This window comes from Thamnophis sirtalis, unplaced genomic scaffold, assembly GCF_051295495.1.
Source record: "Thamnophis sirtalis isolate CommonGarterSnake01/CBP01778 unplaced genomic scaffold, rThaSir2_p1.2 scaffold_7, whole genome shotgun sequence".
Classification (NCBI taxonomy): Eukaryota; Metazoa; Chordata; class Lepidosauria; order Squamata; family Natricidae; genus Thamnophis; species Thamnophis sirtalis.
In genome coordinates this window covers 87,582,486-87,605,152 of record NW_028261387.1, presented here as the reverse complement: position 1 = coordinate 87,605,152, position 22,667 = coordinate 87,582,486, and the positions used below count along the sequence as shown (strand labels likewise).

At 41.4% G+C, this 22,667-nt stretch overlaps 1 protein-coding gene across 2 annotated transcripts; it reads right to left on the bottom strand.

The window, feature by feature from the left end:
• Nucleotides 1–7,180: 7,180 nt before the first annotated feature.
• MTG2 (mitochondrial ribosome associated GTPase 2) lies at nucleotides 7,181–20,047 on the bottom strand. Of its 2 annotated transcripts, none has more exons than XM_014054849.2 (7): nucleotides 19,825–20,047; nucleotides 17,945–18,129; nucleotides 16,458–16,605; nucleotides 13,333–13,448; nucleotides 12,937–13,155; nucleotides 11,007–11,145; nucleotides 7,181–9,473 (listed from the first exon to the last, which is right to left on the bottom strand). In XM_014054849.2, exons 2-7 carry the CDS (start codon nucleotides 18,122–18,124, stop codon nucleotides 9,079–9,081), a joined length of 1,197 nt encoding a protein of 398 aa, XP_013910324.1. In that variant the 5' UTR covers nucleotides 18,125–18,129; nucleotides 19,825–20,047; the 3' UTR covers nucleotides 7,181–9,078. The 2 variants fall into 2 exon arrangements, with proteins under 2 accessions (XP_013910324.1, XP_013910326.1); XM_014054851.2 differs by having other exon boundaries at nucleotides 19,886–20,046.
• Nucleotides 20,048–22,667: the final 2,620 nt, after the last annotated feature.

Genomic DNA, 22,667 nt, shown 5'->3' with positions numbered 1-22,667 from the left:
ATAACAAATAGAATAAGCAAAGGTTTTAGCAGCCACCTAGTGATCAGCTTAACCGCTCGAAATGCATTATTGAGTTTGAGCGAATTTGCTGAAGAACTACAATAGGCAAACAAGGGACATGAAATCAATACTGCTATACACTCTCTCTGTTTCACAATCACTTGCATTGTCTGTTTTGCAATATCGGAAAATACTGAAAACAAACAACAGATTCAGTGAGTGGATCATTTGATAACGTAGAACAACTTAGAGGGGTGCCTCAGTTTAGGAAACAGTATGAAAATTATAGGGTCACAGTGGCTCAGGGGCTAAGACGCTGAGCTTGTCGATCAGAAAGATCAGCAGTTTGGTGATTCGAATCCCTAGCAATAGCAATAGCAATAGCAGTTAGACTTATATACTGCTTCATAGGGCTTTCAGCCCTCTCTAAGCGGTTTACAGAGTCAGCATATCGCCCCCACAGTCTGGGTCCTCATTTCACCCACCTCGGAAGGATAGAAGGCTGAGTCAACCCTGAGCCGGTGAGATTTGAACCGCCGAACTGCAGATAACAGTCAGCTGAAGTGGCTGCAGTACAGCACTTTAACCACTGCGCCATCTTGGCTCTTGTACCATGTAACAGAGTAAGCTCCCGTTACTTGTCCCAGCTTATGCCAACCTAGCACGTAAAAAATGCAAGTAGAAAAATAGGAACCACCTTTAGTGGGAAGGTAACAGGGTTCCATGCGCCTTCGGCATTTAGTCATGCCGGCCACATGACCACGGAGAAATCTTCGGACAGTGCTGGCTCTTCGGCTATGAGCACCACCTCCTAGAGTCAGGAACGACAAGCACATATGTGCAAGGGGAACCTTTACCTTATGAAAATAATAACTCGCATACAAATATTCTGTTTATGTCAAAAGAAAAACTCCGCGTAGATGTTTTACAAATTCAATATGTGAAAGTATCATTGGCAATCAACCCAGGGGCCGGTTTATGCAAAACCTAACTACATTTGCATATTTGTCACACTCAAGTTGCTCTCCCACAACCTTTCACATGGACTATCTTCTCTGCCGTCATACAGAACTACAAATTAATATAAACAAACTGATGAATTGCTCCTTCCCAATCAAACAAGAGAGGTAGCCATTCATGAATAGAAGAAAATAGATTGTATTATGCAGTTTATAGATAGATAGATAGATAGATAGATAGATAGATAGATAGATAGATAGATAGATAGAGATGTGTGTGTGTGTGTGTGTGTGTGTGTTTGTGTGTTCTATTTGTGCTGATAAATAAATAAAGGGAGACTAGTATAGATCTATTTCAAGCTATTTAGCTCTCATCAGCTAGCCATACCCTTACTGGGATTCGAACCTGGGCTGTATTACATATTAGGCAGATGTGTTAACCACTAAGCCACAAGGTTCTCCTCCTTTATCAGATGAGCCAGGGAAATAGGTATGTATTTAGTGTCACAACCCCTGGTGTGCCCAAATATGGGAGGAAGCCTACTGCTTCCTTTCTCTATCGGCTCCTCACAAGAGACCATCCAGACAGAAACCCAATATTTTTACTGTTGCCTTTGCTCAAACTTGAACATTGGGCACTATCTAATAAAATGAGATTTAACGGTGAAAAGAGTAAGGTTCTATATTTAGGCAAGAAAAATGAAATGCACAGGTACAGTATAGGTGGTACCTTGCTCAACAGTAGTAACTGTGAAAGGAACTTGGAGTTCTAGTGGACAACCATTTAAATATGAGCCAGCCGTGTTCAGCAGCTGCCAAAAAAGCCAACCCAGTTCTAGGCTGCATAAACAGAGGGATAGAATCAAGATCATGTGAAGTGTTAATACCACTTTATAATGCTTTGGTAAGGCCACACTTGGAATACTGCATTCAGTTTTGGTCACCACGATGTAGAAAAGATATGGAGACTCTAGAAAGAGTGCAGAAAAGAGCAACAAAGATGATTAGGGGACTGGAGACTAAAACATATAAAAAGAACGGTGGCAGGAACTGGGTATGTCTAGTTTAATGAAAAGAAGAACTAGGGGAGACATGACAGCAGTGTTCCAATATTTCAGGGGCTGCCACAAAGAAGAGGGAGTCAAACTATTCTCCAAGGTACCTGAGGGTAGAACAAGAAGCAATGGGTGGAAACTAATCAAGGAGATAAAGCAACTTAGAAGTGAGGAGAAATTTCCTGACAGTTAGAACAATTAATCAGTGGAACAGCTGGTCTCTAGAAGTTGTGAATGCTCCAACACTGGAAGTCTTTAAGAAGATGTTGGACAGCCATTTGTCTGAAATGGTATAGGGTTTCCTGCCTAGGCAGGGGGTTGGGCTAGAAGACCTCCAAGATCCCTTCCAACTCTGGTATTGTATTGTATTGTATTGTATTGTATTGTATTGTATTGTATTGTATTGTATTGTATTGTATTGTATTGTATTGTATTGTATTGTAACCCAAATATGAAGGTTTCCCGGTTTTCCCACCCAGTTGAAAGATCAAGATCTTGCCTTCACATTGACAAGTCCATCGCATGGACCAATCTCCCACTGCCATGCTGGCAACTTCCACCCATCCAGTTCTGGTCAGGTGCAGAGGGACAAAGACAAAGGTTGACCTTGGCTTTCTAGAAATAATTTTGTTATGGCTGTATATCTCTAACACAGTACAATCCCCACTTCCATTTTCCCACAATAGGAAATGCATAGTAGAATAATAGAAAGTGTGGCAGGCCTGAGATCCACAAGAAAACATGACTGCAGGCCTGACATAGTGATTCACTAACAACTGTGAAAAGAAAGGTCATAAAATGGGGCAAAACTCAATTAACGACTGTCTTGCTTAGCAACAGATATTTTGGGATCCATTGTGGTTGTATGTCAAGGATGACCAGTACCTTTTTTTCCTCTTGTCTCTGAAAGATCTTTTTTTTTTTTACCCTTTTGCTATATGGTGGATCAATGTCTGTGGCATATTGTACTTGGACATTTGCCAAATGCAAATTGCTATCAGGGAATAATAAACCTTAGCCCATGCAGTTTATAATTTAAGACCTGGCATAGAAAAACAAGGAAGAGAATAGGAATTGGACAAATATACATTTAAAAATGCCCTTTGCGAGCGTATAATAAGCAACTGCGTTCTCTTCGCTGATGATGTAAAACTATTCAACACCACCGACAATGCTACTGCCCTACAAAGAGACCTTGATTATGTGTCAGAATGGTCAAACAATTGGCAACCCCAAATCTCAACCAACAAATGCTCTGTCTTACGCATTGGCAAAAAAATATATCAGAATACCAAACACAAACTGGGCGGATACAACCTTGTGGATGACCCACACTCTGTCAAGGACCTTGGAGTACTCACTTGTAATTATCTAAGTGCCAGAGCTCACTGTAATAGCATTGTTAAAAAGACATTAAGAGTTGTTAACCTAATCTTGCAAAGCTTCTTCTCTGCAGTGACGTGCGGTGAAGTTTATGGCTGGTGAGGCAGTCCTCTCTGCCGGCAGCCCACTGATTAAAGCGCTTTCTTTCGCCTGCAGCAGAGCTCAGGCAGGTGAAAGGAAGCGCTTTAATCAGTGGGGTGCGTGCCGGGAAGAGAGGAGAGAATCTCTCTTCTTCTCCCGGCACACACCTCACTGATTAAAACGCTTTCAGTGGGGTGCGTGCCGGGAGGAGAGGAGAGAATCTCTCCTCTCCTCCCATCACGCACCCCACAGATTAAAGCACCTTAATCGGTGGGGTGCATGCCAGGAGGAGATATTCTCCCGGCACGCACCCCACTGAGGGAGAAGAGAGATTAAAGCACTTTCTTTCGCCCAAGGCGAGCAAAAGAAAGCGCTTTAATCTGTGGGGTGCGTGCCAGGAGGAGAGGAGAGAATTCTAAAGAAAGCGCTTTAATCAGTGGGGTGTGTGCCGGGAGGAGAGGAGAGAATCTGTAAAAATGTAAAAAATGTAAAAAGAAAAAGGCAAGAGCTGCTGCTGCCAAAGCCTCCAATGGATGACTCTGCTTAACTGTTTTAAAAAAGCCTCTAAAAATGTGCCCTCTGCAGGAGGAGGCGAGAGAACCACATGCCTCCTTCGCATAAGAAATTTTTTGCCTTTTAACCCTTGCTTAACTCTGCTCAAATGATCATAAAGATAGAGTAAAGGAGGCACATTGTTCTCTCGCCTCCCCCTGCAGTTAAGCACTAAGCAGAGTCATTCACTGTGACTCTGGCAGTAACTACCTCAGCCTTTTTCCTTTTACATTTGTTTTTCTTTTCATGATGACAGTGGTGAGGCCCTGCCTCCCCTGCCTGCACGTCCCTGCTTCTCTGGTAATATTGTATTGCAAACTAGGGCATATAAAACCTTTGCTAGACCTATTCTCGAATACAGCTCATCTGTCTGGAACCCGCAGTGCCTATCAGACATTAATACAACCGAACGAGTCCAGAGATATTTCACGAGAAGAGTCCTCCACTCCTCTGCTCACAAACCACCAGGCTTGAAATTTTGGGCTTAGACAACTTACAACTATACCGCTTTCGGTCTGACCTGAGCTTAGTGCACAAAATTATCTGCTACAACATCCTACCTATCAATTACTATTTCAGCTTCAACCGCAACAATACAGGAGCTCACAATAGATACAAACTTAACGTAAACCACTCCAAACTTGATTGCAGAAAATACGACTTCAGCAAGAGAGTGGTCAATGCCTGGAATGCACTACCTGATTGTGGTTTCTTCCCCAAACCCCCAAAACTTTAACCTAAGACTGCCTACTGTTGACCTCACCCCAATCCTAAGAGGTCTGTAAGGGGCGTGCATTAGCGCACCAACATGCCTACCGTCCCTGTCCTACTGTCCCCAATTATTCGTATCCATTTCCTGTATTCATAATCATGTTTATATCTGTTATCTTATATATGCTTGACAAATAATGATAAATTAAAATTTAAAAAATTAAAATTAAAAAAAGCTCCTTGTTTTGAGACCTAATTACTGATTTTGTTAAACTGGGAGTGAAGAAATAGTGACCAGGTTTTAGAAGGTATGATTTGAAGAAAGATGAAATTACTTTGGCTTTCCAGAATTCTCTCCTTTAAGCTCTTCCATGATTGGGAGTTAAAAGGCAGTTAGAAAATTAAGCAAGACTTTCCTGGAGGACATCAAGACTGGCTGCACGGTCTGTCTTCTTCACCTCTAATATGCAACACCTCTACCTGCCTTTATTGACTATCCAGAAATGGCACAAAAAATGTGGTAATTAGATTTTTAAGCTGCACAGAATCTGGGAATATTATAAATAATGGTCTTAAAAATTAATGTCAGTCGTCTATTTAATTCTGGGCTGGTTTTGACCTTTTGGCTCCACACCTGCTTTCAGAATGTAAGCAGATCCACCAAGTCTGTTTTTCTGAAAAAATATGCCCTTTCCTTCATGTTTTGGTCCCTGTGTGTAGAGGTAGATTTGTAAAGCATTAGATATATTGAACTCTGAAGAGAATAAAATCTCACCAGGCGGGGAAAAAGGTTAAAAATCATATACACAAAGTATTAGATATATGCAATGAATATAATTTTTATATAGTTTGTTACAAATCTGCTTTTCTAAGGAGAAACTTCCTAACAGCGAATACTATTAACCAGTGGAACAGCTTGCATTCATAAGTTATGGGTGCTTCATCACTGGAGGCTTTTTACTTTACTTTATTGTCATTGTACGTATATACACAATATACACATACAACAAAATTCACATAACACCCAGAGACCAGGCCCAACACACATAACAATCCCCAAACACACTCCCACCCACGCAAAAAATTCCCCGCCCCTAAACCACCCAAGCATCCACATAACAGACCAAGCAGTGCTGTCCAATAGCTCACTAGTGGTGGCCCTTTAGTTCATTGTTGAGTGCAATGATAGCTCTGGGATCATAGCTATTCAGAAGACATGAGGTCCTAGTTTTAATTGTTCTGTATCTTCTTCCAGAAGGCAACAGTCTAAAGAGATTGTAAGCAGGATGGGAAGAGTCTCTGAGAATGTTATGCAACTTCCTCAAACAGCGAGATGCGAAGATGCTATCCAGGGCTGGTAGCTGGAACCTGTTGATATGCTGGGCAGTTTTAATGATTCTCTGTAGAGCTTTGAAGAAGAGACTGGACAACCAAATGTCTGGAATGGTATACCATTTAAAATAGGTGTCTGTCCAGTTTCTTCTTGAAAACTTCCAGTGACGAAGCCCCCACAATGGCTGTTCCACTGGTTAATCCTTCTGTCAAGAAATTTCTCCTTAGTTCTAGGCTGCTTCTCTCCTTGACTTTTTCCCCGTCCATTGCTTGTCTTGCCTTCAGGTGCTTTGGAAACTAAGTTGACCCCCCTCTTCTTTGTGGTAGCCCCTCAGATACTGGAATACTGTTATCATGTCACCCCTAGTCCCTGTTTCCCCTGGACTAGCCATACCCAGATTCTTACAGATAGTGATTTACAACCATTCATAGTTATGAATGACCCACCCAAATAGTACTTACAACAAGGTTCCAAAGTTTTAAAAGCAACCCACCGGTAATCACACGACTGCATTTTGGGTGTTTGGCAATTGGCCCATATTTACAAGAGTTTGCAGCATCCCATGGTCACATGACACTTTATAACTTTTTTCACTAGTCAGCATTTACTTCTGGTTTTCTGCAAAACCAGTCCATAACGAACAATTGGGTCTCTTAACAACTGCAGTGGTTGCTTTAGGACCAGAGTGGTTACTGAAGAACACTCACAACACACACACACCCTTGTAAAATTGAGTTGGGCATGTCAAAGACCTCATAACTTACAACCATAATGCACATACTATCTGTTAAGTTGAAGGTTACCTATAGTCTGTTCTACCTTGTTGGGTGACACAAGTTTAGAAATATGTATCTTGTCCTATTAAAATAATAGTAATTTACAGATAATGTAACAGCAGCTTTGTCAGTGTTGCTCACAGCAGGCGCAAGAAAAACTAATAAGAATTGGGACCATGGTATTGAATTACTATATGGAAGCCAGCCATCTTTCTCCACCTGCTATTTTAATTAACAATGATTAATCAAACTTTCTGCTCTGACATTTTCCATCAAGGAAGGAAGCAGAATAAACAAAAACATGCTCCTTACAAAATAAAGGAACTCTGGTGAATTGCAAAAAAGCACCTTTTATTCTTTCCATGCTGCAGAACACTTTGTCGCCTTCTAACAGACAACTATGCAATTTAATTGACAGTATGAAGGCTTTTTTTCTTTTTTAAAAGGTAAATACTAAAATGCAGTAGGTCACACCTTCCAATTCTGCCCCCCAACTATTGACCAAGGAAGTGATTTGCCTTTCCTTTTTTGCTGGGTGAATATCTTTTTGTAGACATGGTCTGTAGCCATTGGGAAGAAAGGAGTGGCAAAATTTCCTCAGAGAAATGTTGATACCGATCAAGGAAATATTAGTGTGAGTGCGTTAGGTTGGGTTATAGGAAGAATCTGGCTGTCCTTTTTGTGACCAGATGCCTTCCTGCATGACAGGATAGCCTCCTAAATGTTATCATGGCATGAATCCCTAGCGCTGCATAAGGGAGCGAGCTCCAGTTACTTGCCTCAGCTTCTGCCAACTTAGCAAATCAAAAGCATGTAAAAATGCAAGTAGAAAAATAGGAACCACCTTTGGTGCGCCTGTTGGCAGGAGCTGGAGTGAATGACGGGAGCTCACCGTTACACAGCAGCAGTTGGATCTTGAACACTGGCTCGTCATGCATCCTTAATCACATGAGCCACCATACTCTTGATCATCACTTACAAACCCTACAAGTCCCAAAGGTGCTTTTTCAAAAAGCAACTGGACTTTGTTTTTACTTGAAGACATTTCGCTTCTTGTCAAAGAAGCTTCTTCGGTTCTGACTGAATGGTGCAGGATGGATTTATATTCCTTGCAGTCCTGTGATCATTAGCACTCTTCCTGAGGTTCATGGAGGCCACCCTCAGTCACCTGAATAATGCAAATGGGTAGGTGGAGGCTTCTTGGAACTGCTGAAAGGACTGTTGTAAACAGGAGATAAGTGGGGTCATATCCTTCCCCCCCCGTTGAGAGTGGGCTGTTCTAATATAATTGCCTTTTTGACCTTTCAAACTAGTAGTCCTCTGTCCAGAATGTGGACTCCACTGTCTTCAAAAGTGACTTTTATCTTTCAAATGCAGATGGACTGCTGAACCTTGTCCTGATGTATTTCTTCTCCTATGTGCCATGCATTTGTGAAGTGGTTGTTGTTTCTCCAATGTACAGATCTGTACACATCTCACTGCATTGTGCTGCATATATCACATTGCCCAGTTTGTCTGGGTGTCTTATCCTGGGGTGGACAAGCTTAGGCCTTAGTGTGTTTTTGAGTTTCAATTGTGTATGTATATTGTGTTGGTTGTCACCAAGTTGGCACCCAGATAGGTTCAGGAGAGCCTGACCCGAAGAGAAGTGATTCATCCAATGCAGACATCCAGACATGGGATACTCAAAAGAGTCCTTTTCTCCCCTTGGAAGATAACAACAGTCCCAGTTTCGTGTGTATCCCCTTGAGAAAATTAACTGCCCAACCCTGATTTACGCTGTTGTTTGGGATGGATTATTATGGGTTTTAAGTGCAATTCTAGCGGAACTTCTATGGTGCTATATTTGATGTTTATAAGAATTTGTAAACTGCCTGGAGTCCATGTGGAATTGGTAGTACAGAAATGCCATAATATAATAAATAAACATTTTTAAATTAAATTATTGAATGTTGCTTTGATTAAATTACGTCCTGAACGTCTCAATAGGCTTAAGAAAATGTCACTTTCTGTTGCTTGGTGGACGCGTCTTTTGCTTAATTTATTGTTTGTGCAGATTGACCATTCTTCCTTATCTGCTTCTACAGCACTCTGCTGGTAGGACTCTGTGTATCTCCTCGCAACATTAAAGAATAAAAAGCAATTTCATTCTGCTTGTATCCCTCCGGTCCACGCTTGCACTCCAAATGTTCTTCCTATCTCAATGTGATAATGGAAGAGTTCCGTTACTACCATTTCATTGGCTTGCGAAACTGTTCTTTTTCTGATTTCAGATATTCATCATAGAGTTCTCTTAGATGCACCAACAATTCCTCCAGATTTTCTCCTGTCAGAGCAGAGAGTGGGATGACCCTCTGCTTCACTTGCTCCTTAAGGAGAAGCAAGTTGTTCTTGGACTCCGGAAGGTCAAGCTTATTTGCAACAATGGCGTGAGGCGTCTTTGACAAGCCAACTTTATACTGTTCCAGTTCATACTTCAAGGCTTCCAAGTGAGCCCAGGGCTCAGCCACAGAAAGATCCAACACAAAGAGGAGAAAGCAGCAGCGTTCTATATGTCTCAGAAAGTCCAAACCAAGACCCCGATCTTCATGGGCTCCTTTTATTATTCCAGGGATATCTACAACTGCAAAATAAAACAGCAAGAGATCAATAAAATTCTGGTTGTTGGAGAATGAAACAAAGAGGAAAATTGGCTGGGGGGAAAAATCAGTATCTGGATAGCTGGAGCAGAAGTTTTCCAAATTTTTCAGGCCATGGAATTTATTAAAAAGAAAAGAAAAATCCCATAATCCTTCATCACGGCGCAAAATTGTAATGACAGAAAATTGGCTGTGTTGGCATGATTTTTTTTTTCCCGCCAGAGAAGCTCATCAAAGTTTTCCAGAACTCTAGGATTCCATGGAACACAGTTTGACATCCTAGAGGACTGTGGGGCAGCTGGATACCCTCATGTTCAAGACCCCTCGATTAGTTTATAGTTGGCATACAATGAGAGACATTCAAAACACTTTCAATTTTTGCAAGATCCAATCTGGGTCGGGGACCAGAGGTGCTGCCAAGCCCTCGCCTCTTAAGTACTCAATAAGCTGGTGGCGGAACAAGCAAACAACAGCCAAAGTCTTAATAGCCAGCTATCAAAACCCCAGTCGACATCCAAAAAGCCACATACAACAGGCACCATATAAATACCTCACACAGAACAGCCCAAAGAACATACACTCTGCTAGAGAGAAGTTCCCTGAGCATGGGCTCCAGCATGAGTCTGAAGGCTCAAAAGACTGACCCAGATTGGATCCGGCAGTATTATCCTTGGACATGTCTATTAGCCTTCATCTGTAATTTTCTTTTTCTTTTTTTTTACAGGAGCTTCATTTTTTTTTCCTTTTACATTTCTTTTTCTTATTTTCCAATCTTGGGTCATGAAAAAGGGTGATCTTCAGTTAGGCTTTCTCCCCCCACCCCCCAACTTAGAACAAACTTATGAAGTGATATCACTGTTGTTCTGACCGAGGCTTCTACCAAGAGCATGAAGCAAACTCCTGGTCCCGGCAAAAAACCCTTTTATTAATTTACAGTAAATTCTGCTCATTCATAGCCAGCAAAGTCTTTCAAGGGAGGATTTACAGTCACAGACCTTATCTGGCGTGGAGAGCTGCCAGGCCGATATCTGTAAAACTTGACAAGGAGTTTCAGAGACTCATGAGGCAATTAATCAAACTAATTGTCTCCTGCAAACTTCACTCCCCTTTCGCTCCTCTTTTATTTCCTCCGGGAGGGGCCATTCATTGTCTGGCCTTACTCCCAAGTCAGCCTCTACTCTTTAGTTGTTCCCTTCGTCTGGCAACTCTGTGCATGCAGAAACTGGGAACAAGCTCCAGCTGTTCGTCTGCCTCAGTGATGTCTGACCAGCTGAAGGCAGCTGATAACTGGCATACGGCTGTCCCCCTCTCTGCCTCTGACACAGAACCTTCATCAGAGTCTTCCCCAGACTCCAGGACTGGCCCATGTTCTTCCCCAACCTCCTCACTGTCCGAATCTGCTGCCAACTCTGCTGGCTGGCCACAACAGCTGTCACAAAATGCTTTATTTTTCCCCCCAGGAAATAATTCCGTGAAGGTCATTTCTTTTTTAAAAAAAAGGAAATATGAAGACGTACCTGCAATCTGCTCGTAATCTTCGTAGTGAACAATGCCTACGTGAGGATTCAGGGTTGTGAATGGGTAAGGAGCCACAGCAGGTTTTGCTCTGGAGATTGCTCGCAAAAGGGACGATTTCCCAGCATTGGGGAATCCAATCTGGAATTAAGAGCCCAATTGGAAAGGGAGATAGATTTTACCTTCAACATTACATTTAATTCAACTGGCAAGGTAGAACACGAATTTAGCAACTTTCATATTTTTTTAAATTTTTTTCACTAGATTTGATTTAATGATCTAATTAATCTAGGTCAGGGATATGAAACTCGCAGCCCACAGGCCTGATGTGTCATGCGCTGGTCGCGGCCATGCCTGGTTTAGCAAAGGGAAAAAGTCATGATACATCACGTTACAGCGGCAACGTGATGGCGCAGGTGTTGGGCCTTTTGCGTTGGGCTTTCAGGCCTGCCACAATTATTGCTGTGGGAAACTGGAAGGGGGGTTATATGGAGTGGAGTAGATATAACATTCCTTTCTCAGAGCATCAAGGTCATCCTGCCCTGCACCTGAGGTGGATTGACTGGGAGGCATCTCCAGTTGGGACAGTGCTTGATTGGACCACGTGATGGACATGTGGGTGCTGGGCAGGGACTTGATCTTTCACTTGGGTGGGGAAAACGTGAAAACTTTCAGATTCGGGTTTTCCCAGATGGGCCGATATGACGTCTCTAATAAAATGGAACTTTGAGGAAACTCAAGCCTCGGAGTCTTCTTTCGGGGTGTGACAGCAAGTTTGACCCCTAGATGGACTAGATTAAATCCAGCCAAATAATATTTAAATAAATAAAAATTTAGAAGCTTCATCCCTTCAGCCATTTGTTTTACAGGCTGAAAAACATAATACAGATAGTCCTTGACTTGCAACCGTTCATTTAGTAAGCGTTCAAAATTACAACGGCACTGGAAAAAGTGACATGACCATTTTTTCCCCACATCCCCACAGTGACGGGATCCAAATTTGGGTGCTTGGCAACCGGCATGCATTGATGAAGGTTGCAGGGTCCTGGGATCACATGACATCATTTGCAACTTTCCCAGTCAGCTTCCACAAAGTCAAATGGGAGAGGCCAGATTCACTTAACCATCACACGATTTACTTTGTTGTGATTCACTTAACGATTGTGGCAAAAATATCATAAAATGGGGCTCAACGCACTTAACATCTGCTTGCTCAGCCACATAAATTTTGGTCTCAGTTGTGGTTGTAAGTTGAGGACTACCTATAATGGCAAAAGAAGCCTACTCCCAAGTTATCCGGCTGTTGTTAGTCTGATCGCCAATTATCTCTAAGCCAAGAATTTCAAAGCAATAATCAACAAGCAGATACTATGAATTATGTGTCATCAGGTCCTTGTCAATTCTTAGTGACCACCTAAATTTTCCACATCTGTCCCTAGCTTGTTTTTCAATTTGGGGAAGGAGGCACCTAATGATTCCAGTGATGGGACTTGAATAACTTAACAATTGGCTGGATAGGCGTGGCCAGTTGGTCATGTGACTGGGTGGGTGATGTCACTCATCACACCCAGCCCCGCCTCTCGGAGACTCAGGATTCAGTAGGATTCAGACGATTGGGGCTAATCCCACCACTGGCTGGCCCTACCCCCGCCTGTTTTTTGACTGCTTTCAGTCCGTTTCCTGGTAAACTGCCCGGAAAACGAGCGGAGACGGGACCAGCCAGTGGTGGGAATTGCTGGTTTGTTGAATTGCGCAGAATCTTAACTACCGGTTCGCCCAAACCAGTGCAAACCGGCAGCAGCCCACCTCTGCAAGGAGTGCATTTTTTAAACCTGCATACATATCTCCCATCTTCCAACATTCCTGATGTAACATAAATTTTTGTTTTTTCAGAGTTAAGTATCATACTGACAAACAAACAAACACACTAACCATCCCTGCATGGCCCACAGTTTTCAGCTCCAAGTGAAGGGATCTTTCCTGACCCAGTTCTCCTGGAGTCGCAGTTGTTGGTGCTCGGTTGTCATTAGCCAGAAAGAAACGGTTGCCTTTGCCCCCGGCTCCACCATAGACTGCAACGTATTCTTCTCCGGGATGGTTGAGATCAGCTACAACCTTAGTGCCTTCCTTAATCACGGTACCAATAGGTACCTACAAAACAAAGGTAAATTTAAGTAAAATAGAGATTAAGCATTTACAATCCTTGGCTGTTTGCTCCCATCTGTGCACAAACAGCTGCTCAGCAATCTTCCAAATGTAGGACATTAGAGATTCAGCTTTTATAAACACAAAATTTTGGCCATCCAACAAGAAGTATCAAAAACTTACCTTAATATAAAGGGGCTTGCCACCTGCTCCATAACAGTTTTTGCTTCCTCCCTTTTCCCCACTGAAGCCTCTATAAAATGGGTAGAGATAGGCCAAGGATTTCATTTGCCGATCCACTGTCAAAAATAAAATATTAAAATTCAACACGCTAATGATGAATTCTTTTTTTAAAAGGAAAAAAAAACCCTGTGTTGATTAATTATGAGTCAACAAACTGTTTCCTGGATAGGAGCACATTACAAATGCCAAATCTTATATTTTTATTTTATACCAAATGCTGATTATACCATCTGTTTCTTACCTTCTGATATACCAGCTGTTCTTTTCTCTAAATGACAAAAGTGTTTAAATAAATTTTTGCAAATATAACTTTATGATTAGTATTTCAAAATACTAAAATTACTGTACTTAGGCAAACTGCAATTCATATTTTTATTGTATTCACTAGTAATTTCAAGAACAGTATAATTAATGATCCCATTGTTTTAGCAGTTAAATTCTCAACATTCATTCTTGTGAGAATTAAACTAAAGTACATATGATGACATACTTTGATGTGTTCTTTTATTTTACCTCATTTATTTACATATTTATTAATATGTAGCGAGCTTATAGGCCATTCTAATCAGAACAGACTGAAAGCAGTTTCATTATTTGAATTACTGGATTTTTAAAATCTGGCCTCCTTTATATTTTATCTTGCATTTTGTAATTGTAATGATCATGCTTTTAATTATTTGCTTAAAATACATATACACAGGCATGCGTGCAAATGGCAAGATGAACTAATTCTACTTTATTGTAAGGCTACATCAAGAGAAATGAATGGACAAATGAATAAATAAATAAAACAATTTTTACCTTGCCTTTATTATTTTTATAAGTAACCCAAGGCAGTGATCATACCTAATACTTTTTCCCCTCCTACTTTACCCACAGTAACAACCCTGAAAGGTGAGTTGAACTGAGAGAGAATATAACTGGTTCAAATTCACCCAGCCGGATGACATAGGAATGTAAATAAAGCAAAATCTTCATAAGATTCTCTTCCAAACAAGAAAATTCTGGGAACTGAGTGTTGGGTTTTACTAGCTGAATTTATAGCAAGGCAGGTATTCTGAAAGAAGCTCTTGGATTAGATGCTCTCACAAAACAGGAACAAAATAGATCAAAGCACTTATGTTCCATCTACTAAAGCATTGTTTTGCACATTATAGCGCCTTTGGACAGTTTAATGTTTTATTACTATAAGGAAGTATCTTTGATTCAATACATTCAAAATGCATAAAATTGATGCCTGCCTGCACTCAAGATGCAGATGGGGGATTTGAAGGAGGCTGTGGGAGACAGAGGGCATGGAGAGTGCTGGTCCATAGAAGGGCTGACGGCCGGACATGATAAAAGACTGATGACGATAATACACTTGAGAATGAGTGTTCTGAGTCCATTGACATGCATGGTGCTTAATGTTCCCCAATTTATTCCTCCTGTTAAATTTTCCCCTGAACCTAGCTTCGGGGTGGTTAAACCACTCATTCACAAACTGCAATAATATTTCCCCTTATTAATAAAACTGATAGGGCCATTAAAGGACCAAATTCTAAGATTTTGAGAAGCAACCCATTTGACTGTTGCTATTTTCTTTTTTTTTTCTTAGTAAAACAGTGTGTATGTGTGTGTGGGGGGGGGGAATCTGTGTAAGGAAACATTGCCAGAATAATAACCTCTTCTCTTTGGTTAGTCAGAGTAATAGGCATATTTCTTATGACTCATCCAGCTCCGTCTCCAAAAAATATTTTGATAATCAAAAGGAGTTTGGAAAGCCTTTTCAGGGCAGTAATCTTTCAGTAATCTATTTATTCAGGCTAGGAGGAAAGATATTTACTCTGCCCAGTTATGTGTTTTCTTTTTTCTCTCTTCTTGGCTTTCTTTTATAAAATTTGTCCACTTCTTTTGCCTCCCATTTTTCTCAGACCTATCTAGACTACTTTTGGCTCAGGTGAGAAATCTTTCGTTAAGGGTGAAGGGAAGTAAGCCTTCCTTGAAGTCATTTCTCTCCCTCAATAGCCAAAATCACACAGGAGAACAGCAGAGAGCGTCAATCAATCTTTTTTTCTTATTACAAAAAGAAAATTTTTTGACCCTTTAAAGTCCAGAACCTTGGATTAGACTAGAAACATGGGAGGATAATGGGACTGATGGATTGTCAAATTTGCTCATGGCAAAAAGGACGTGGCTCAGGCTGATAAAAAAAAGTTTAAAGATTTCCCCTATCCAGTCATGATTGACAGAGTGCTTATCTCTGATTCTCAGTGAAGAGAGCCTTCGTTGTCTGAGAGATGCTTCCATCATCATGTGGCTAGCAGGAAAGTATAGACTGCAATAATCTTTCCCGCCGAAATGGTACCTATTACTTTACTCGCATTTGTATGCTTTCAAACTGCTAGGTTGGCAGGAGGTGAGGCAAGTAACAGGAGTCACCCTGTTGTGTGGTGCTCGGGTCTCAAGCTTTTCAGCTGACAAGCAATGCAACTTTAAACACTGACGCATTGCGCCACCCCTAGGCTGATAGAATAAGGCTGCAATCTAAAATAAACAGGTTGAATCCTTCAATAGGAAGAATTGCAAATTGTTATTATTATTAGTTTGGATTTATTAAAGGATTAAAATTATTTATTAAATGTGTTAAAATTAATCACATTTAAGGAAGAAAAAATTCAGGGATGCATAACTTGAAAGCACTGAAAATTCACTCAGTGTGGTCACTACAGCAAGGTGACTAAGAGCCAACAGTTAGGACAGCTACCAGATGGGACTATTGCAGTTCTGCAACACTTTAGAAATAACACTAGATCAGGGCTGTTAAACTCCCGGCCTGGTTTAGCGAAGGGGGGGAGGTAGTCCCGATACATCACATGATGCCACCATGGCGCTGTGAGTTTGATATCCCTGCACTAGATCAAATGCATAGGAAGTCCTTATCTCTCCCCCCTCCCCAAGAGTCTCTCTTGCGACAAAAACATTGATCAATTCTGTCATTCAAACTGAAATTGCTAAATTGGGACAGTTTAGCAGAGAATTCTTAAAACCGAAAAGGTCTGTAGAAGAGATAGTAACCTTCTTACCTTTAAATATAACATGCCCCCCATCTCCTCCATCTCCACCATTGGGACCTCCAAATTCTTTCCTAGGTTCACTGAGAAAACAGGCAATACCATCTCCTCCTTTCCCTCCTATCACACGAACCTTTCGGTGATCGACAAAATATCGAGTCTGTAATGGGGCAACATATTATTCAGAGATGCTAATCATTTGTGAAGTTTAAAGTTTCAAAAGCCTTCAGTTCTAAACCTACTCAATTATGTTCAATTCTCAAGGAAACATGTAGGACGACTTGTATTGAGGATTGATCTGATGAATACTGCGATTGATAAAAAATAAAGTTGGGAGAGAAACCTACTATGGTGACCTATAATCCAGAAATAGCTTGATCTTTTTCCTGAATTCTATCAATTTACTCAGTTAAGAATACAAACTGCTATCACCCTCCATTTTTCTGAATTCATGAGTACAGGTTGCTTTTGCTCCAACACAATGTCCCTAGCAACACCCCTCACAAAGGATGTGCACAGCCTCACTTGTGGTCATAAGTTGAGGACCATTTGTATATCCTTTCTCAAGTTTGCATAGCATCACCAAGTGGTGAAACTGAAAATTGCTGCAATATTCACTAGTACATTATTTAGACTCACAAAACATGCCTCTTTTGCATGCTTGCTGTTGCCAAAAGGATTTATAAAATCAACAATTTGAAATCTCTCACAAAAGCCAAAGTTCACAAAGAGACCTCTCTCCTGAGAAGATGTATTCAGTAACAATTAACATAACCTTGGGACTCAGAAGAGATGGCTACAGTTATAGTCAGACAGAGCCTAATAGCATGCTGCAGCATGCCTTTTAATAACATGTTGGAAAAAGGGCTACTACAGACTAACACACCTCTCCTACGATATTCCAAATGAAACAAACCAATGATACGATCTAGCTACAAGAAAATCAGCATTAATAAAACCTAAAATGAAAGTCTGATGCTGATTTTTTATATTTCATTTCTTTATATTTGAATTCAAAAGCTAGGATAATATAGAACACTATCAAAAGATGTTAAGTGAATGATAGATGGATGAATTTAGGTCAGTCACCATTACCCTATTTATTATCCCTTGCTGCAAAATTGAAAGGGAGAACACAATGGAACATTGTGTTCCAGAGAAAAAAACAATAGGATGTAAATTAAACAAATATATACAATAACCATTTTCATTCAAAGGAAAACCCCAAATTCAGTGGATTATATATGTAGACAATTGAAGCCTTAAGTCTGTCTATTCTATACAATTCTACACCTTAAACACAGGAGAACATTTGCGTGCAAGGGATATTGAAAACATGTGTCAGGCTTCTCATCTAAATGCTTAAATCTTAATTTAATTATTTTTATTTTTTTCATAAATTTGTGCTTTGTGTAAGAGAAATAAGAGACTTTAAAAGTAGCTAAGAAAAATTTACAGATTACATATATGTAATTAATCTGAATATTTGTTTACTTTACCAGCTTCTTCTCAGATAGACTTCCTTTACAAGTTTTCCGCAATTTTGAACATTGTGTGTTTGTTGTGCTAAGGCTCCTGTGCCAGTTTTTAATCTGCTTTTGCAGTAAGCAACTGTGTATTTGGGAATAAACTGGCTTCCACTGATTTTCCAAACAAGCTCTGACCATTATTTGTAGCATACTGCCTGGAAGGAAAAGAAAACAGTAAGGGGCAGACAATAAGGTGGTAACTATGCCAAAGAGCATACATATTTTGTACCACATCTGGAACAAAAATGAGCTGCTAGCAAAATGAGTTGCTTCCATTTTTGATTTTGAGTGGTTGTAAAAAGCATTAGAAAAAACTTTCCGAACAGCTTTCTCAAAAATATTAACGCTATTGTTGTGGAACTTTACACAGAAAGGTAAATCAGGCCTATTATATGTAAAATATGTATTAAAAAAAACCTTTTCCTCCAGCTCCAACAACTGTTTAGTATGAACTTTATGCCATGCATCCTTAAGTCTTGCAGAAAGTAGCAAAAGACTTGTTCCAATATTGTTTAACCTACATGAGGAGGGGTCAGGCAACATACCAGTAAGCTCCAATTTAAAATATAAAGAGAAACGGACAGGTTTAAAGTTTTTGTTGGTTCGAAAGTAGCAAGATTATCCCTCACTTTGTGGTGTGGTTAAGCAAACTCCTTTTCTTTTCTCTCATTAATGCATTGACTATTTCTGTTGGAAGGGCTCAAAGTTCCCCGGACAGAGATTATTTCAGCCATGTTTACATTCCTGCAAGGTACACCAGTGTTAGATCAATTCTTGAATACAGTTCGTCTGTCTGGAATCCGCACTGTATATCGGACATTAACACAATTGAGTGAGTCCAGAGGTATTTCACGAGAAGAGTCCTCCACTCCTCCGCTCACAATAGAATCCCTTACGCCACCAGGCTCAAAATTTTGGGATTGGAGAACCTAGAACTACGCCGCCTATGATCTGGCCTCTAAACATTGTCTGCTACAACGTCCTACCTGTCAATCACTACTTCAGCTTCAACTGCAATAATACACGAGCACACAACAGATACAAACTCAAGGTAAACCACTCCAAACTCAATTGCAGAAAATACGAATTCAGCAACAAAGTGGTCAATGCCTGGAATGCTCTACCTGACTCCGTTGTTACATCCTCTAACCCAGTGTTTCTCAACCTTGGCAACTTGAAGATGTCTGGACTTCAACTCCCAGAATTCCCCAGCCAGCGAATGCTGGCTGGGGAATTCTGGGAGTTGAAGTCCAGACATCTTCAAGTTGCCAAGGTTGAGAAACACTGCTCTAACCCTCACAGCTTCAACCTCAAACTGTCTACCGTGGACCTCACCCCATTCCTAAGAGGTCTGTAAGGGTGGCGTGCATAAGTGCACCAGCATGCCTTCCATCCCTGTCCTACTGTCCCCATTTATTTGTACTCATTCCCTTCATTCATGTCCATGTTTATGAATAAACATGGACATGAACATGGAATGTTTATTCTTTGTTCATATCCATGTTTGTTCTCTGTCCATGTTTATTCATTTCCTTTGTTCATGTCCACGTTTATTCTGAATATTCTCATGTACAAAGTACTTATGTAATTTGTACATGAGTGACAAAGTAAATAAATAAACCAAATAAATAAATGAACCTCAGCAACTTTGAAAACGAATGGACTTCCAGCTCCCAAGAGTTGCAAGGCTGAGCTTCAGAAAGCTGGATGTAGAGGTAAGGTTACCTGGGAAGCCTCAAATCCCCTCAAAGAGGGAATAAAAGGGGGGGCAGAGGGAGAAGAACACGCGTGACAGCTTCTCGCCTCCACACGTGTTGCCTCGTCTCCCATCCCCTGAGACACACACGCACCTATGTCACCCAAAATGAAAATTGGGAGTCTGCCCTCCCTCCCGCCTCTCCTTTGGCTTACTGGAGCTCCTTTTATAGCGCCTCAGTTTCGTCCCCGCTCCATAGAACAAGGGATAAGGGACGGGGCAGGCACGAGACTTGTCGAGATAGGGAAACTTTCCCGCTTCCTTCACGCGTAGCCCTTTTCTGAGGAGCCTTCTTGTTCGGCGTCGCGCGCCGTGACGTCCAAAGTTGCGCGTCGAGGAAGGGACGGCTAAAGAAAAGAACCTGAGCAGCGTCTTCCCTCTTCTCTTCCCTCCCCCCCCCCCACTCTTCTCTGGGGAAATGGGATTGGAGGGAAAGAAGCAGGCGCGGCGTTGTGAGTGGATAAGAAAAGCACCCGGGGTGGGACTAGCAGGAGTGGGGGAGGAGCTTTGTCAAGGTGGAGGTTGGGTTCTTCGTGTCAGGAAAGGAAGCTGCGCAGAGATTGGCAGAACTTGGTAGCAAAGGAAACCCTATGCTAGGGGTCTGCAACCTTGGCAACTCTACGACTTGGGGACTTCAACTCCCAGAATTCCTCAGACAGCACGTGCTGGGTGAGGAATTCTGGGAGTTGAAGTCCACAAGTCGAAAAGTGGCCAAGGTTGCACTAAGCGTTTCTTATGAATTCTGCCAGGGTTTCCCAGCCTTCGCAACTGTAACATATATATGGACTTCAACTCCCAGAATTCCCTAGTCAATATTGAATTCTGGGAGTTGAAGTCCACATAGTTTAAAGATGCCAGGGTTGAGAAACACTACATTATGTACATTTAATTATTTTTGGAGAAGGACTAGTGTTTGCCACTCCAGCTAGGTGGCAGGCCACTATGACACAGTTGCGAGAAAGCTAGCAGCTATTTGGATGGGAGACCACTAGGAAATTCTAGTGGCCTCCCATCCAAATAACAGCTAGCAGGTGGAATATAAATAGCAGCTGGGAATCATAGTGGTTTCCCATTCAAATCCTTCCAGGATTGTCTCCCATCCTGGAAGAAAGTGGTGGCAAACCACTGACTTCTTCAGAATGGAATGCCTGTAGATACTTTGGACCAACTCCCAGAAAGCTCTGATTCACCCACAAACCTGCCTGTTAGGTGAACTCCATCAATTACCTTGATGGAGGTATGTATTTATACAACATATTAACCTGTGGGTAAATGAGACGCACTGTATTGTAGAAACTCAGCACCCACCCCTCTCCTAGAAGAATGAAATATTAAAAAGGCAGAATATTATATTTCCCTGGATGAGAAATGGAGAACCATGTTTTTAGGCAGGAAACAGATTCACTCTTAATAGCACACCACCTTTGTCAATGGACCAATAAGGCCTGAGCCAATCTATTCTACTTAACAAAAGATCTACCCACTTCAGGCAGAGCCATTTCACTGCCCTTCATTGCACCACCCACCAAGTTTCAACCAAACCTAGCACACAGACAACCTACAAAGCTAGCTATAACCTCTGGCAGCAACCAATCAGGATACTCGGTTCCACCACAAAACCGCGGACGACAAAATTGCGCTCGACGAAAGCGCGCATTTGACGTCATCACAGCGCGACGAAAACATCGCGCTGTGATCGATAAATGTAAAAATAAAGCGAAAACCTTACCCTAACCCCCCCAAACCTAACCCTAAACCTAACCCTAAACCTAACCCTAAACCTAACCCTTAACCTAACGCTAAACCTAATGCTAACCCTTAACCTAACGCTAAACGTAACCCTAACGCTCTAAACCTAACCCTAACCCTTGACCTAACCCTAACCCTAACCCTAACCCTTACCTTTATGTGAATCGGCTTGCTTTAATTTTATTTTTATTTCAATTTTTAATTTTTTTCATCGCGCTGTGATGACGTCAAATGCGCGCTTTCGTCGAGCGCGATTTTGTCGTCCGCGGTTTTGTGGTGGAACTGAGTATCCCGCGGTTTTGACGGGTCACAGGATACTCTTCCTGTGTCCCAGGAAGTTCAAAATCCAGAGAGGGCATAAAACCCAGGGATTCCCAGCATCTCTTCCCTTTTCACCCAGGAGCTCCAAGACATGTGGTCCTGTCTACCATTAAACCATCTTTCCAAACAGCCATCATGTTTCCAGTGTCTTTTTCTTCACTTGGAACTGAACCTAGATGGACATTTCTTCTGACAGTATTGAATTCAATCCTAATTTGTGGCGCTAATTATACTGAATTGGATTTGTATAAAGACACAGAGCAACGGATAGTCAAAGTTAGTTGGCCAGTGATTCGCACAACCTAGCAAACACCATTTTCCCTTCTTGGGATTAAGAAATTGTATATACAGTGCAGTGGTGGGATTCAAATAATTTAACAATCGGTTCTCTGCCCTAATGATTTCTTCCAACAACCAGTTCACCAAACTGCTCAGACAGTTAACAACCAGTTCTCCCGAAGTGTTGCGAACTGGCTGAATCCCACCACTGATACAGTGCTGTTTGATCAACCACTATAAAAATCCACCCATTCAACCAGCCAATTGGTCAGCCACCCCAGAAACATGTCGCTGTCACTCTAAAGATTCTGGAAATCCAAATAAACAGAGACTTCCTTTCCATGTGGCCTGCCTCCCCTTTTATTTTCAGCATCTTTCTCCCACCTTGGAAACGGACCACATTTTTCTTCCAACATCATTTTTGTGGTTGTTAAAATCAGAAGTATTTTCCCCACTGGCCTGTCATGAGGAACTAATAGAGGGAAAACTCTGTGATTTATTGTTGATGTGGCCAGGAAGGCACTTAGCTTCCCATTCAGTGACTTCCATCAATTGTGGTGGTATCTGAAAAAGATCAGTCAGCCCCAC

Coding starts and splice junctions, on each gene's coding strand:
- MTG2 (XM_014054849.2), bottom strand. CDS start 18,124: ATGCTACAAATAATGGTCAGAGCTTGTTTGGAAAATCAGTGGAAGCCA. Junction 13,156..13,332: donor GCAAGCCCCTTTATATTAAG/GTAAGTTTTTGA, acceptor TTTGTTTTGTAG/GTACCTATTGGTACCGTGAT. Junction 9,474..11,006: donor AGATTACGAGCAGATTGCAG/GTACGTCTTCAT, acceptor TTTATTTTGCAG/TTGTAGATATCCCTGGAATA.